Below are 18,001 nucleotides of genomic sequence, written 5' to 3' on the forward strand. Positions count from 1 at the left end.
CATAGGAGTTAATGATACTCTTCAGATGCATAGAGATTTCAGGAGCAGAAATGCCATGTGCAGCACAAAACAAACCTTCTTGAATGGACTGTGCTGTAAGAGAACCAGGCTATATTATACTCATGTGGCTGGGGTTTTCCCCATGCTGTCCCATGAGATAGGTAGACAATCCCACTCACTTCACAGGAAGAGGCATCATAGTTCAGCAATTTGCTACAGTCTTATTATAAATAGGTCAGGTTCCAATTTCCTGTGTGTCAGTACCTAACCCCACCTACCCAGAATTGTTCATACAGTTGCACAGATTAATGATTTTGTCTCAATAGGGTAGAGCCAACAGTTACAAAATTTGGCAGGAATTCCCATCACCTCTCCCCTTTGACTTGTACATAAAAAGAACACCCTAAGGAAAGTGACGTAGAAGTAAAAATGTTTTTAATTCTGAAAAATAGTATGGAGCTCCTTAAAATGAGATTTGGGTGGATCTGTGGCACAGACCTTGTGCACCTTCACTCCCAGCGCTGAGGTCCAGGGCAGTCAGATCCTTCTGAGATCGCTCCCTTGTCCTCACTGGCCATACGTGTCTGCCTGAACCCACAGAGCCTGCAGTCTCCTCTCCAGGAATGGGATCACACCGAACCCTGGGGCTGCTCCATCCATTCCTGAGGCACAGCTGCTGGCAGGTGTCCCCTGGACAGGAACAGCATGGGGGGAACCCACACAAAGCACTCCCACAAAGTCATGCAAGGATCAACCATTCCTGAACTAGGACACAAGTCTGAAAGAGCCATGTCCACACCTCTGCACATCTGCTAAAATCCAGAATAAAATGCACAACAGAACAAGCTCATCAAAGTTTACAGAACTTAAATATTTATTTTTAAACCATTTTAAACCCCCCAAAACATTGAAATAAGCTTCATCTATAAACAGATTTACAAGACTAACAACTAGAGAAGCTAGAGGAGCACTACAATTTGTTTCTGTGATGCAGTTATTTTGTAAAGCTTCAGATCAACTGTATTTACAACTTTTGCTGCTTTTACATTTATAAAAATATTTATTTAATCCATAACATTATTGTTTTCAAAAACTATTTCCAGACTTTTTTCTCAGATATAAATTCTAATTGAATTTCAGTTATATAGCAGATGAAAGTTTTAAACAGAAACATTTCTTTTAAAATTAAAACAAGGAGTTAAAAGTAATTTTTTTACAGTGTAGGCACCATTGAAAATAATTGTCCTTGGCATATCTAACCACCATCTCTCACGAGTGTCCTTTATATAAAAATGATGTAATGGCAACATTTGACTGAAAATGCAGTATTTACTTGCACACCATTACTTTTTCAATATTTGGCAGATATATTTCAGATTCTTTAAAATGACTTTTGTGCAAAAACAAAATGTGCAGGTCTGAACCATAAAATAAACACACCCAGCCTTTATCAAAAATAAATTTACACCAACAGTTCCACAGCTAAGTACTGAAAAACAACCCCAGTTCAAAACTTCAGCATAATATACATACTGGGTTGAAAAAGGGAAAAAAGCAACAAGAAACCCCCCAACAAACAACCCCCCCAAAAACAACAGAAGAGATTACCCATCTAGCAGTACCATAAATATATAACTGAAAGCAACTTTATAGTCTTACCTACTTTTTATGAAAAAAAATCACTCCGTACTGCACAGTACTACCTTTTTGTGAAAGAATATCTATAACTCAGTTATTTGCATATTAACTAGTAAATACATATTTAAAATACACTTTCAGAAAATTATAAACAAATTATGTTGATGTACTGTATTTAATGTATTTCAGAACAAAAAATGTGTATAAATATCTTACAGGAGAAACAACACCACCACACAGAACGCTGGTGTTACACCGATCCCTGTGTGTGAGGTACGGAACACGCTCGGCTTCTCTGGCTCCCTTCCACCCAGGCATGTGTACTCAGAGGAAAAAAATTAAATTAAGTTAAACTGGACTTCAGGTTTTGTCCATTATTGCCAAAAGCCCCACCCCCTCAACTGTATTGCTCTAAATTTTCCTACCATGATGATGTAAGACTGAATTACTACTTCGAAACCTGTTCTAAAAGGTAATACACATACTGTACATCAGGATAGACCTGTTGCTACATATCACCTGCAAACTATTGACATATTGCTCTCAAATATATTTAATCATAGAGCTGCCTAAAATACTGTACCAATTCAGAATTAAAACAGATACTGTTGCAGGTTTGTTTTTCAGGGCACGGTAACTAAATGCTGGTTGAAGCAGGTGCTACAGCAATACCCTTTACCACTACACTATGTCTTGAATACGCTCGTGAAAAAGCTATTTTCTCTGAAGCTTGTTAGTGATTTACAAAAGTTTAACTCATGAATAAAAAAGACCTGTACTACCCCATGTACAGGAACAAAACAGCATCAAAACATACTGTACTTGCACATTCTATCAACTAATGTAATGATTATTTCTAAAAGCAAAACTGCACCTCAACATTTATCAGATTAAACAGGTGAAACTACAATATTAAAAGTTGTTCTTTACAAAATAATTTCCTGAAAATATAAAACCATGTGCACTGCCACAAAATAGTTGAGTAGGTTCTTTCAAATCCTCAATCACCATCAGTATGTTGCAAAGATCCAAAAGGCACAAGGAGCTCATGAGCTAAGCACTGCCAAGCTTGAAGTAGTTTTGGTGGGTTTCACTGGGTCCATACGAAACAGCAGTCAATTGTGTGAAGTTTCTTAGGATGAGTCATTAACAGAAAATCTACAGATAAAAAAGAAAGTAAAATTTTTCCAATTATATTGTTTCAGCTAGGCAAAGAGCACGTAATTATTTTTGCATCACTAAACTAGTACATGCTTTCATGTCACTGGTTCATAGGAAAAAAACACCAGAAGTGGCATTCTCAAGAAAATATTCCTAAAACAGGTAAGATCAAGAGTCTCTGTCTCCATTACTGGCTACAAATATGCTTACAACAAAACTGTGGCCTAAATTAAAGGAAGCAAGATACAACAAGTACAGTAAAGTTCCATCACTAGAAGACCAGATACAGTAATTGTTACTACTGGTTTTAGTCTCAAAAAAAGTGTTAGCTGTAACTACCAAAGCTAAAAGTTTAAGCACTGGACATAGCACATGTCACTTACTACTAAACTACTTACTTCTGAAATTTCTCCATAAGCTTCTTCACCATCTTATCCGTGATCCCTGGACATGTTGCTTCTGCCATATTGATGCTTTTTTCTAGTTCCTCAATTGCTTTCTTTCTGTTAGCATTATTTGTGTCCTGCTGCTTGAGCTGAGGAGCAAAACAAAACAGGTGGAACTTTGAAAAGTTACCAGACATTAGGCTAATACTTTCAAAGAAGTTTTTTAAGTCAAAACTTACCTCAGCAAACACAGGGGTGATTATCATAGTTAAACAACTCAGGGTTTTAACAAGATCCTGATCCTAGAAGTTAACAAATAAGGATAACATGAGCATATTCCCACACAACATACACACTGCCTTTAACACAGCACATGTGGTTTGGGAGGTTCAGTTAAATTTTAAAAAGTGCTTAAAAGACATCAGAAAATCAACAAAGGCCTACATAGTATATCAACAAACATTATGGAACATTGAAATAAATGCCTGATGGCACATCTCAAACAGTGTCATACAGGGTCAGAAAACCAGTTAAGTTTTTACTCCCTAATGTAAGTCTTTTAAATTCTCATCTCTGTGAACAGATACTGATCTAAGCAGTAAATCTGCAGGATATTCTGCACTTGAGGCTGACGTGGGCATAGGAAATATTGCTAACAAGCATCATCTCTTGAATTACAAAAAAATAGCTGGTTCTTATGAAAAGTGATTATACTAAGTTTTATCACCATCCTCCAGTTTAAACTGGCTTCAGAACCAGCAGTCAGAGAGAAGAACTCCAGACTGTACACACCGTCCCATTCTGCAGCTTCTTTGCATCTGGCTTCTTCCGAACTGTAGTAAAGCTCCACTCAGGGTGAGAGTTATTTTCTTTATTACTGGACTCCCTGAAGGAAAAGGACATGATGTGCATAATACTAGTCACAACATAACACCAAGCAAGCACAGGCAACCCAAATACACAACAAAGCTATACAGATTAGTTCCATGTTCCTTAAAATAAGAAGAAAAACATGGATTGAAACATTAACTGATCTTTAAAAGAGGCTGGATAAATTGAAATGCGATCAAAGCAAACAGAAGATGTTATCTACCCACAAAGCTCACCTTCTCCCATGGCATCCCATTTAAAACAGTTATCTGATATCCAGAAAAGCAAGAGACTTACAGAAAGCATGTTGTTCCACAGGCATTGTGCAAACTTCTTCATGCACCTCAGCCTTGCTCTGTAATATCTCTAATTGTGATTCACTGGTTTTGGTACAACCACTAGCCTCAGACTAGGAAATACATAGCACTTAAGCAGAACTGAAATTGAGTTCAGAGAGAGAGTTTAAGAGTGATGAGTGCACAGCCTGACTTATGCGTTAGCCTTTAGGCTCATACAGGGGGTTTTCTTGAAAGAAGCCAATGAAAAGCAAATGGAACAAAGACAGGTGTGCAGAAATGGAGTTAATTACACAGAGAAGCTGAAGCAAACCTAAAATGATCTAAATAAATTAAAAAAAACACAGAAGAGACTAAACTGAAAACAAACTTACGAATCTGAACCATCGGAATCACTTTCATCACTACTATGTCCCTCTGCTTTCCATCTCTTAAACCTATCAATCAGTTCTGTCAGATAGGAAGTCTTCTTGGCATTTTTCATAATGAATTTGTGCTTCAGAAGTTCTTTTGCAGTGGGGCGCTGTAAGAAACACTTTAAATATTTAACATTATGCTAACATTTCATGATTTTAAATGTTAATAGGGGAGGTTTAGTAAGACAACATCCTCCTAGGGCTAAGTTGTACAGCATCAGGAACTTAGTGAAACAGGAAGTCAAGAAAAACCAGTAATCCACATTTATGAACAGTCTAAAAATACAATCAAGTCACCCACAGACTACACAGCTTATCCTTCAATGTTAGAAGGTCACACCCAGGAAAATGACTAATCAAAATTCTCCAATGCAACATTTCCCTGTAAGATGAAATCAGACAGCAAAAGTTGTGCTGGAGAAAAGGATTTAAGATGATTCTGTCCTCTGTTAAAGCCTCTCTTATGACATTATCCTGTGTCTGCCACCATAATTTCTTTCAGTATTCTACCTTCTCCTTTGAGTACTTTAAACAAGAGAACAGGATGGAGATAAAGCTACTAAAAAGCACTTCTAACATTTGCAGTGGAAAGTATAGTCTCAAAATGATTTCAATCATAAATGATGCACTACACCAGCAAAATACTTCACAAGCACCAGAGAGTAGAAAACAGAACTGAAACACTTGTATACAAACACAAACACACACACACACAGATGTACTCACAAATGTGGGGTCCTTATTCAGACATGCATCAATGAATTCTTTAAAAGGTTTACTGAATTCTCCTAATAAAGTCGGAGGATTGTTTTTCGGAATGAGAAACAGAACCCTCATTGGATGCATATCAGAGTTGGGAGGCTCCCCCTTGGCCAGTTCAATCGCGGTGATTCCCAAAGACCAGATATCGGCCTGAGAAAGGGGAAAAGGACTTTTAGTAGAAAACTATGGGCTATTATGACTAAGTATTTAGTAACTGAAACCTTCACAGGTATGGCACTTATATAATAAAACTTTGGTCTTCTAAGTAGAAAATCCAAATATTCCTTTCTAATACTTTGGGAATGCTTGATTCCCAAAGACCTGGCAGACTTAGTCAGTCTTTAATAACAAACATCATCACTTTTGTTACACTGTTCTGACACTGCAAGTTAAATGGGCACCTAAATTCACATGCTTTTGAAAAAGGCTTCAGAAACACTGATCTTCCTTTGATTTTTTTCCTATATGTTAACTACAAACTGCCACAAATTTCCAATGTCTAAATCAGAGTTTCTTTAGGTAGCCAAACTGCACGGTGATGTCACGTTTTAAACTGAAGATGCAGTGAGGTGTCCAGCCTTGTCTGACAGCTCATTCTAAGGGAACAAGGCAGAAACCTGAATCAAATCCAGCAAGTGAACACTTAATTTCATCCCTAACAGACTGCTTGATGAATTCAGCTGGAGATTTATTGACAACTAGTTAGACTTGAAACACCAAGTTCACAGTGTAAGTTTCTGAATAATAACGACATGCTGTTTATTTTAGCTAAAAGTAAGCATTACAAACAAATTCTTTGTATCAAAATATCTTGTGATATTTTCTTATCATAAATAACCACAGAATTCCAGAACTATAACATTATTTCCTGATTTAGAGGTTTTCCCCAAGTGAAATATACATTATTTGCATCTTTTTAGATAAGTTATAGTAGTTATGAGGGTCACAGAAGGTGCTTCTCATTAAAAAGAGGCTGGCAATAGTTGACTACACTTGGCACAGAAGAATAAACCAAAGTTGCCAGAGAGTAAATCAGGGTTAAAATTTGCATCTCTCCAATATTCCCTTCCCATTCACAAGGACTAAAATAGCTGTACTTATCATCAAATAATTAAATTAGCTCATTGTTTATTACTGAAATACCATAACCAACAACGGTGATTGAAGCAAAATGTTTTGCAAGATGTGGATTTCCATAATTTCCATCATTTTATTTTACATCATTTTGGAGTAGGAAGAGAAGAAGAAAGGTTAAAATTCAAAAATTCAGTCCAGATACCAAAATATTAATCTGTATTAATCGGGAAATTGAAGTACAATCTGTCCAAACCCTCTGTCTGTCCCCTACCAAAGGTTTCTATCCTCTGTGTTTTTTCCACCAGACTTTTGGCATGGAAAGAACAGGGGGAGGACGTTGCTCTTGCAACATCCTGAGAAGATACAGGAGGCAAAAGATCAGGTTGCTGGGAAAATGTAAATGAATGAGTGGTAACATTGATCTATACACAGGGCAAGCAGAAGAGGAATTTTTCCCAATATGACCAGCCAACACACTCTTTTAAAGCAGGGTGAGGTGCTTTTCCAAAATGCCCCAGGGAGCACATTACAGTTGCACCACTTAAACCCTAAACAGGAGAATTACAACTTTCTTATCAGCAAGAACCCTTGTGACAAGTACACAAATTCCCTCAAGTCTGAATGATCCTGGGAAAGTCTTCCGCAGTGTGGATATTTTCAGGACACCTCAGATGGTCAACAGTCTTTCCTTTATGTGCACATCACAATTACAGTTTTGTGCTTACTGTTTAACAAAAAAACAGCATGAAAATGTTACTTTGCACATATCAGGATTTTTAGATTTATTGCTCTTATTTAAGGTTTTCTCTACAGAGTGGGAAGTTCAATGCCAGCCCTGAAACCTGCAGCCATTTCCCTAACCACACACTCCACATCATCTTGTGGGGGTTTAGCACAGGAGAAGAGGGGACTGTCCCCTCCTTACTGTCATTTGTAGCACCAGTTCCCAATCCTCAGAAAAGCAGAGCAGCTCTGCTTTCCTACTGCTAGCTGACATTTGGGAAACTCTCCTTTGCAATTAGTCATCCATCAACAGCTCCCATGACAAAGAAATGGGGCCATAATGCTACCACAGCTAACAAGTTACTTTTTACCTTTCTCACATCAGTGACCTGTGCTAAAATTTTCAGCATTGCACAGGCCTTCAGAAATAACATTAAAGGAATTATATTCAGAGCTATGCATAAAAATCTGAGAAGAGAGTAGAATTTCAGCCACCACCCTGGCTTCAAATAAACTGCAAAGTTTTGGTGGCATTCTACTTTGTGAGTACTTTATTACTGTTTGAATTAAATCAGAAACAATAAACTGAAACCAAACCAAGCACCCCACAACACTGAAACCATCCTGGGAATTGCTCTGACAGAGACATGGCAGTGGTCAATTTACTTGGTGACTTTGCAGGTGTCCTGCATGGGAGTACAATGACATGGAATTACTGTATAAAAATAATTTAATCCTACTATTGCTTTGACTATTTGAAATCCTGTGATTTGAAATCTACTTTTTTTTCCCTCTACACTGATAGAGCTAAAAGCAAAAAATCTGTTGGATCATCAGATACAAAGCAAAGGTGTTCTACTCTTGCACTTACCTTTGAATCATATGCTGACTGCTGAATTACTTCAGGGGCCATCCAAAATGGGGTTCCAACAAAGGTGTTCCTCTTAATTTGTGTGTCTGTCAGCTGCCCAGCAACTCCAAAATCAGCAAGCTTAACATCACCTTGTTCTGATAACAACACATTGGCAGCTGCCAAGGGGAAATAACATAAAATCTAAATTAGAATGCTGCTCTTGTGGTATTTAAAGGCTTTAAAAAAGTAACATTTGAAATGTTACACACCTTTTATATCCCTGTGAATTTTCTTCTCTGAGTGTAGGTAGTCGAGACCTTTCAAGATCTCCTTTAGCATGGTGGCAATCTGGAACTCATCAAAGGGGCCAGCACGCAGCTTTAGAGAAAAGACACATGAAAATAATTTTAGTGTTTTATCTAATTTTTGCCTTGGTATTGATTAAATTAAATCTTACTCTTGAAGATTTTTTCTAAAGTAGAGAACTAAGACAATTCATGAAATATGCAATTATGTCAACATTCTAGTAGAAACAGGTGCCACTGGAAAGATCATCTTCAGAATCAACTCTGCTGATGGATAATACATTGATAATGCTGCTCCTCCTCCAACATACACTCTGTGCTCCTCTCAGAGTGTAAAGCACACGAAAAGCAAGAACTGACTTTCCACAGTTTTATTTCCCTACAGACAGCACACATAGCAGATTGAATTTTGCAATTTAGATTAATTAAATTAAGTGATCCAGTGTATTTCAGAATAGAATAATGTATTGACTGTGGGTTTAAAATTTAATGATGTAATTTTGACTTGTTCCAGTACTTTTGATTTCGCACTTGCTTCTGCATTATAAACATAACATGCTGCTGGTATGGAGTTAGTATAAACTCTGCACATCGGAAAGGGAGGTGAATAGAACAGAAGCAATTAAGGTGGGTCATTCTGCCATTAAAAAAATACCAACAACACAGCACTGAAACACTGAACACCATGAAATTATGATATGGCAAAGTGAGGCCAATGTGGCAGAACAAATTTTATTCTTCTAAAGGTTCAGCGATTAAACTGCCACTAGTAAAAGCTATTCACTATTCCTGGCACTCCACAGGAGATAATCAATTACTCAAAAAGGCCAAGTTTCAGAGCTACAAACCACCACATGCTACACATAATTACTATGCTTTTGCATTCTTGTAGCTGAGTTGATGTGATGTAGTTCCGTACAGAAGTTTAAATAGATTTGTGAAGTACAGACTTCAAAACTCCCACAGACAAGACCCCTGTTAGCAAATACCTAATTATCACCATTCTGTAATAGTGAAGACATGGTGTTTTCCCTTCAGAATCACACAAAGACAGACTGAGCTGCATTATCTTACAGGAAAGGGTGGGTCTGCAGTGTTACAGCCGAGGCAGAGCCGCACTGAAACTACAGGGAAACCACAGCCACCCTCTGTGGACTGTGCTCGTGCACCCTCCACAAATGCCACACTATCTGAAGAAAAGGCACTTTCAGGCTTTACTGAAAATGGAAAACCCAACACCTTTTAACCAGTTCAAATTAGCTTTATCCGTGGACACAAGCTCCATTCATCCCTGAGACTCAAACCTAGAGGAAATATTTTTTACTTAAGTGTAATGACTTCTGCTGGGATGAGGTGAGAAGGGATGGACAGAGGACCCCAAACCCCACCACATACAGCAAGAAAATACTTCTCATACTAAAAAAACATTGCCTTGCATTTGACTGAGAACAAACGGGTGCTTCCTAATACTTAGAGACAAAGAGCAAAATTTAAAAATTAACATGAATTAAATGTAACAGAACTACTTTTGGAGCACTACAATGAAGCAGTGACATAATACCAGCTGCCTCCAGGTACTTGGATTTTTATAAAGTGATAAAAAAGCACAATGAAGTAAAGTTCACTGGTACTTATAATGCATAATCATATACTCACAAGATCCAGAGCTGATCCTCCACCCAAGTATTCCATTATTATCCATAATTTTGTGCCCTGCAAAGGAAAACATGAGTTGTTAGAAGTCCAAGGCTGCCATAAAAAAAAGTTATACAGATTTCAATAGACTACCAGCACACTGTTAGGAGAAGGCAAATGCAAAGTCCCATTAAGCACCAAGTTACACGTAATTACTTCTTGTAGAATGATCACAGAGTTCCTGTGAAGTCTAAAATATTAATTAGTAAATTTGACTTCTGTATTTAAAAAAGCAATGAAAAAATCCCATCACCACTAATCTGCTAACTAGTATCTAAAGTGATTTCACCTAAAGCAACAGAACTTAAAGAAAGAAGTGATTAGGTGGTGGTTTAAGTTTAAACTAAATGTTTTAATGTAAGGTTGTGATTCTTAAAAAAGACTGTCTTTGCATTAGAATTACCAATTCCAGTCACTTGTGATACAGAAACATTACAATTCTAATAGGAAACTTTATTGTAACACCACCACATCTCGTATATGAGGAAAATACTCAGAACTCAGGATGACTTTAGAGCAAGAGTGTGAGCGTGACCATGTTTCAAAGACAACAGGAATTTAAAGACTAATGGAGGCAGCTGCAAAAGTGCCTCTTCACCTACATGGTATCTGTGCAAATGTGGATCTGACATGTCCACAAGCTCCAGTTTGTGTTGGTTATACCTAAGGACTTGCTCCCTGCCACAAAACTTGCTTGCTACCCTACAGGGAGCTCCCACTTTGAGATAACAAAGCACCACTACAACCCCCAGCCAGGAGAAACTGCACTGCCAGACCTGCAACCATATAAAAATCTTCAGGTTTCTCAAGTTTTCAGATTAGAGGTTCACAATCACCCATTGAAAGGTCAAAGATAAGAGCAATATAGTTCAACTGAATGTGTATGACCTGAGGCACCTATCTTAGGAATTTTTATTATTTTTTAATTGTGTCTAGCAGCACTGCAAAGCTCATGCACTCCTTTGCTATACACTGTCTGATCCTCAGCCCCTGTCAATATGTGAGTTCCTGCACCTTCTCTGTGGAGAGGTCTCAACTACTAGAACTGACAATTCCTCTAACACTGATGTCTGGATGCTGACTTTGTCCTTGCCACGTTGCTGTGAAGGGTGGCTGGTTCACAGGAACACAACTGGAAGGACTGGGTACATCTACAGACTGTATGTTTCAAAACTGGGACCTTCTGCTACTTGCTTGACAGAGTCCACTCACATTTCAGACAAAACTCAAACATGAATCTATGGGCTACTACTCTGGGAAATTTTGTGAATAAATACATTTACTTAAAATAAAAACTAGTTATTAAAAATACTCCACTGAACCAGAGCTGGTGAGGTACCATGCACACTGTGTAAGTCTCCAGCAAATATTTCCTAGTGCTAATTCCTTACAACAGGGCACAGACCCAGGGAAGGAGGACTCTTTAAAGCCCCTTACATTCTCCATTGCATGTTTTCCCACCCCATGGCCTGCCCTGGGACAGAAATCTTAAAGAAAACTCCACATGCAAATAAAGGTGCAGTTTCTGGAAGCACCACATCTAAATACCTTAACAAAGTGTGCTCTGTGAGATTTATACTGAATTTAAAAAACACACCATTTATGAGAGTCTATTCCAATACTATGATCTCAGCAGGGAAGGGCTGGCTAATTTTAGTAGTTCTTATAAAGCCCAACTTTGTCAGCTCAGAAGACCCGCAAGGAACTCCTGTTCAAGGCAAACATTGTGGTTACCAGACATATTTGGAGGATTTGACTATTACTTGAAAACAGCACTAGGTGAAAATGAGTAAGTTCTGTGTTTCTCAAATAATATCTCAAAGAAATTGCTGCTACTATCCACTGTAACCGGGTGTGGATATTTTCTAGCCAGTCTTGAACAACCTTTTTCCCAGCTATTTTCAGTCAGCAAAGTATAAATAGACAATGTAGAAAAACCAGTATCTTTAGATTGTTCCAAAACTTTATTGCACAAAAATGCTGTACAATTCTGATTAAAGTCTCTGGATGCTACAATAGAGTTTTTCCACAATCAAATCTGAAAGGCTGAAAATAACTTTAGGTTTGTTTTAATTGCAGAAGAAAAGAGCAAGCCCAGCTGGCTGTGATAGCTACAAGGATAGATACAGAACACCCTGGTCTAAATGGCAAAAATAAAGGAAACAATTATAGAATTTCAGTCACCAAGAGATCTCTCTCTATGGGATGAGATGGAAAGTACAGCTGAAGCATTTTGCCAAGTTTCACAAATCTGTGTAACCAGAACATGCCAGAACTAGGCTAACTTTAAATACCTTTAATCTTTTCTTGCCTGGACTGGCAGAGTAGCAATACATTGTGACAAGCCATTAGGCTTGAGGAAAACACTCATTTTAGCTACCTAACCTTACACTGCTGCATTCCTATGCACTTCCATGGGTACCCTTCACACCTAATGTTTTATTTATTGAGATGTGATGTTAATTGCAATCAAAGTGCAATATGGAATGAAGAGACAAATTTAGATCCTGAGCTTCTACAAATACGAACATCTATAGACACCTACATCAGGACTTAGGTTGCCACAGAAGCTGCATTAATACAGCTCTAAGCTTGGACAATTCTACAAACATTTGTGAAAGATGATATAAAGGTAAAATATTTTACTATCATACACAAATGTGTTTATTGGGGTGCATTCTTAGACTATACTCATGCTTGCACATCATCCACCAGGATGTTTAGTAAACATTACTGACCTTGACAGATATCCAATGGAAAATTAGGAAAAAATTTATTATTGCCTAATCTTTAAGGTTAATTCAATGTGAAATTCCCATTTGAACTTCAAAATTCAAGATATACAGGTACCCAAATGAAATGATTATGGGAGTTTTGCACCTTTTTGTGTCACAAAACCTGAAAATTGGCACCAACTTTATTCCAAGAACCTCTAAGAAGCACATCTTGCCATCTTGTACCAATGATAAGGTTTTTAAGGACTGAAATACCTGATAACTTACAAATAACACTGCACTGCTATGGAAACTATTAAGGGACTGTCCACATTTAAAGGCCACATTTACAAGTCAGATGTACAAGCTGTAGCTAATGAGCAGCCAGGCTGAAGAACACAGAAGTAACTTACACGGCTGACTAAGTTACAAATTAGTAAGTCAAGTAACTGAAATACAGCCCCTCTCTCCTCCTGCCTTTCAGCATCAGAGGCACCTGAAGGGCCTGCACGCAGCTGGCCAGCCCTGGGCTCTCTGGGACTGGCCCACCCCATCCCCACCAGCCACAGGGCTGCCCCTGCACCCTGAAGTGTGAGCAAACTGCCAAGCTGCAGAACATATAGAACTGACTGTGCAAAAATAGAATCACTCCTCTGAAATGCCTGCAATTAGAACTCCCTCACAATTAACATCTCTTCTTTCGTGTTTTAGTCATTAACAACTTTCAACTACGGAATATGTGATCTTGCTGGAGGGAAAACTCAAACTAACTACAAACTGGTGACAAGAACGATGTGTTTACTCAAAGATTACTTAAAATTGATTAAAACAACCCCAGAATAGGTTACTACAGAAGATGTTCCATTACAGTTCAACTGGATGGACTGAGGCCCACATGAAAAACCTGAAGCCTCAAATGCAGTTTCTACAAAGTAAAAACATCAATTTTAAAGATTTAAACCAGCTTTAGGTTACTGAACTAAGAAACATCAGTAAGTGTTACAGGCAACCTGAATGCCTTTGCACTGAGGGTCTGCTTTGGTATTTAGTCAGGAAAATACCAAGTTTCTTTCATTTAAACAGTCTAAAACTCACAAACATTTCTAATGGCATTCTTAGAGCTTCAGAGAGAGCCAGATGTATGATTAATATACTTTAATAAAATAGATCTATCTCATATTCTATATTTTTGTTTTATATTCTGAATTTCTATTCCATAACTACTTCCGTAAGCATAATTTGAAAGACAGCAGACTGGCTCAACTGTTTCATTTCTCTGTAAGGAAAAAGGAAAACTCAAATTTTGAAATACCTTCTATTTACTGTAGGCTTATGCTCTTTTTAGCCATTATCTTAAAAGGTATTTCTAGGAATTTTTCAATGATATTTTACAGATAAATTGAAGCATCCAGCAACGAGCACATGGGATCACTTTCAATGTGAATTTCACACCAGTCACATCCATGGCAAACTCCTACTGATTTCTGCAGGCCAGGACTTTGTTTTGTAGGAAATAAGATGCCTTAATTTTCAGAATTTAATCTCAGTGTTCTTCAGCCTTTAATTATACAGTCATTTAGTACACAACTGTACCTATTTCCCTGTTTCCAAGAAATACTTACATTATATAGAGAAATTAAATCCTTAAAAGTACTACACAGCCAAAGAGTCAAGCTGACAGCACCTCTCAAAGACATAGCTAATAAAAGTTAAAAGGCAGAGCAATTAAGTAAAAAAAAAGTAGACAGATACAACTCTCAAAATACCTGTTATTACTAAAACGAAAAGGCAGCATAAAAGATTCTTTGCATATTTAACAAAGCCAATTCCCTCTTTTCCTGAGGAGTCTCAAGCTGAAAGATCTTGTATTAGTAACCAAGGATAAATCTAGTCTAAGAAATATTTAGATAAAAGATACTACTTTAAAAGTAACTTTTTTAAATTACAGAATTAAAAGTACTCATTTATTTGTGGACATTTTTATTCATTTACTTGGGGAACAGCAAGCAGCAGAATGACCTATTCATGCCAATCTGAGATGAAAAACATTCCTGTGAACCACTTTTTAGGGGGTTTTGTGTTTGGTTTTTTTTTTTTTTTTAATAAAGAGGAATTTCTTAAAGGAATGGGAAAGTAACCAAAGTCCACAAACACCTCCCCAAGCTCCATGCACAGCAATTTTCTCTCCCCCAAAACACTACAAGTGTGAAAAGTAAACAAGAGATCAGTATTAATCTTTCAAAATTTATCCATTTAGAACAGAAATGGAAAGAACTCGCACAGTGGTGAGGAAAGTTCTGCAGCACCAACATGATCTGGTATTTGCCAGGAACTTCTAAAAAATAAAAAACCCTCACCAGAAATTGATAGTTGTACAGCAGGGATAGAATAACTATACTATGCTTTCCACACCTGTATCACTGCAAATAATAAAGAGATTATTTTCTTTTCCTATTCAAGCCATAACTTAAAGAGCTTTTTCCACCCACCACCCCTCACAGAAAACAAACAAAAAACCCCCAAGAGCAAACAAAACAAACTCCCACCAATTCAACTCAATTTCCCCTTTTCCTGCTGCTGAAATCACTGCTTAATCTCAAAATTTCACAAAACACTTTTGCAAGCAAATACACGTCCAAGCAAAACCACCAAAATTTACTTTGACCCATTCGAATGGGCTTTTACAAGACAAAGTTAAGATGGTGGATACTCAGGAGGATATTTAGGACTCACCACAGAAAATAAAGGATTGTAAAAAACACTGATTGTGTCTGGATCTGCACTACCATTTGTGTACAGCTCCAGGGGAACATTAGTAGCTGAATTCAAAGTTATCTTGAGAAGAACTGTCTTGTCCTAACACACTGTGATGCATGAAAATAAATCCTACTTCTCAGAGTTTTATTACTTAATAACAAACAAAACAAAAATCCTAATGAATAAGCCCAATAAAGAGAAACAAAGATGGGACATCAGTGACAATTTGTATGTTTGCTGGGGTACGAAGAACACAGAGTAAAACAAAGCCATTACAGGTACCTTATATTATAGACAAAATGAGAATTTAGTATTTGGGGTACAGAAAAATAACTTGCCACTTGGCATTAAAATACTAAATATTGAATACTTTGGTGATTTAAACAGGAAAAAAAATCTACAAAGAATACAACTAAGTAATTTCTTCAAGTACTTGTACCTATCACTGAAAGGTACAGCACAATGTGACACAGGGAACGTTTATCAGAGATCTGTCTATAGAATGTCAAAAAACCCACTACACTTTAAGAAGCCAGAAATGCTGAGGGAGACACCAAAACCACTCACTCAACCCTTCTCCAAAACCAACAAAAAATCCCCAAACTGAAGCAAATAAACAAAAAATAAACAAACAAAACACCAAATACAAGGAAATAATTCCCTCCAGACATTTAATATGGTTCTAACTATGACTGACACTTTAGCTTTTATTAAATGGTTTCAGGGTTTTTCTAAATCCTCTAAAACGTGTCTGCAGTGCAAAACATTCAAGCATTATTTAAGGTGATTATACCTGGACAGTTTTGCAAGTTGAAAAGTCTTACTCAACAGTTTGGATTCCTGTAGGGTTTCATTTTTGTTTGTTTGTTTTTGAATTATGCCTTAGATAACATTTCACCCAGGGATTACATAACTCTGCTGATGTCAGTTTTACTTTGTCTCAGGCCTACAAAGCTGCATAATTACCAACACATCTCTACATGGTGCAGGGTTTCTTTCCACACCAGGAATGGGGTTTGTTTCTATAGCTATGAAGGTATTTTTTCCTTGCCCAGAACGGTCACAAAATTGTGCAAGAGACAGTGGAGGGAGAAGAGAAAACTGAGGTCTAAGAGCAACAGCAATGGCAAAAGGAATTCTTTATCAACTCTGATCATTCCCTAGCCATTCTGTGCAAATCCCAGCCTCAAAGAGCAAGCAGTATGAAGAGGAAAATTAACTGGAAAGCTCTGTTCAAAATAAAATAAAAACCTACTAAAAAAATGTCAAGTTGTCATGATAAATCTCACTCAATTTTAAATGGTTTTCCCAGCAGCATTCTAGCAAATCTTTGTGCAATAGCATACATTACCTTTAAATATGATCCATAGTATTTTGTTACATAAGGACTATCACACTGACTTAAAACAGTTATCTCCTGCTGGATATCTTCTATTTCATCTTCTGCCTCCTCAAGGTCTATGATTTTTATAGCAACCACTTGCTGTGTCCGATTATCAATTCCTTTAAAGACCTCGCCAAAGGAGCCCTTCCCAATGCGTTCCAGTTTGGTGAATAGTTCCTCTGGGTCTGCTCTGTGGTTCTAGAAAAAGAAAAAAAAAAGCAGGGGCAAAAAAGATACACGAGTTACTTAATTTACTTCCAAGTTATTAGCCCTCATTACTTCCCAAGCAGCACAACATACAGAGTTATCATCACCAGAAGGGTTGCATCAGATAAATTTATCTCCTGCACACAAACTCCTAATTCAGCCATTAGTTACAGAACATCCATTATGCAACTCTGTCAAAGGTAAATGAGCCTCACCAGGGAGGGAGTCGGGTACAAACCTCGTTTCACTTCCTCACGTAACAACCCTCTAAAACGAATGAAGGGAGCTGTTCTCAGTATGAATCCTGTCTGTGCAGCAGACTGAGGAATGCAACGACTGGCACAGGAGCACCAACAGCATCACCCAGAAAGAAAAGGCTGGGCTTCCCACCTGGCCAACAGCCCGGGCAGACACAGCTCCCCATTCCATAATACAGCAGGGGGTGGCTGGGAGAGGAAGGCACGACCTGGTGTTCACTGCCGGGTTCTTCAGGTAAGACCAGGTGTGTTCAGGGCAGTTACAAATGCTGAAAGAAAGCTGATCAGAAGGGACTGAGAGATGTTCAGTGAAGGAATAAGAAGGATGGTGCTCAATACGGAACTGGGGCAGAGATTGGGACTGGGCGGTGTCACCAAACGTGCCTTAAAAAGGGGAGCAAGAGCACCAGCAGCACTACTGGGGACACCTGGCCTGGGGTCTCTGCTGGGCAACTACTCCTAAGATCACCAGAATGGGTATTATAAAAATGTTTTATATT

General features: G+C 37.9%; 1 protein-coding gene across 1 annotated transcript in view; it reads right to left on the minus strand.

Annotated features, from left to right (window-relative positions):
• Positions 1–850: 850 nt before the first annotated feature.
• STK26 (serine/threonine kinase 26) overlaps positions 851–18,001 on the minus strand; it is a 32,140-nt gene continuing 14,989 nt past the window's right edge. The window contains exons 3-12 of the mRNA XM_071569033.1: positions 17,005–17,235; positions 10,144–10,200; positions 8,452–8,560; positions 8,201–8,358; positions 5,494–5,679; positions 4,726–4,874; positions 3,978–4,071; positions 3,425–3,487; positions 3,198–3,334; positions 851–2,796 (exon numbers count right to left, since the gene is read on the minus strand). Coding sequence (XP_071425134.1) covers positions 2,772–2,796; positions 3,198–3,334; positions 3,425–3,487; positions 3,978–4,071; positions 4,726–4,874; positions 5,494–5,679; positions 8,201–8,358; positions 8,452–8,560; positions 10,144–10,200; positions 17,005–17,235 — 1,209 coding nt within the window. The 3' untranslated portion in view covers positions 851–2,771. The remainder of the gene's footprint in view (positions 2,797–3,197; positions 3,335–3,424; positions 3,488–3,977; positions 4,072–4,725; positions 4,875–5,493; positions 5,680–8,200; positions 8,359–8,451; positions 8,561–10,143; positions 10,201–17,004; positions 17,236–18,001) is intronic.

The sequence above is a fragment of the Pithys albifrons genome, chromosome 14 (assembly GCF_047495875.1).
Source record: "Pithys albifrons albifrons isolate INPA30051 chromosome 14, PitAlb_v1, whole genome shotgun sequence".
NCBI classification, from domain to species: domain Eukaryota; kingdom Metazoa; phylum Chordata; class Aves; order Passeriformes; family Thamnophilidae; genus Pithys; species Pithys albifrons.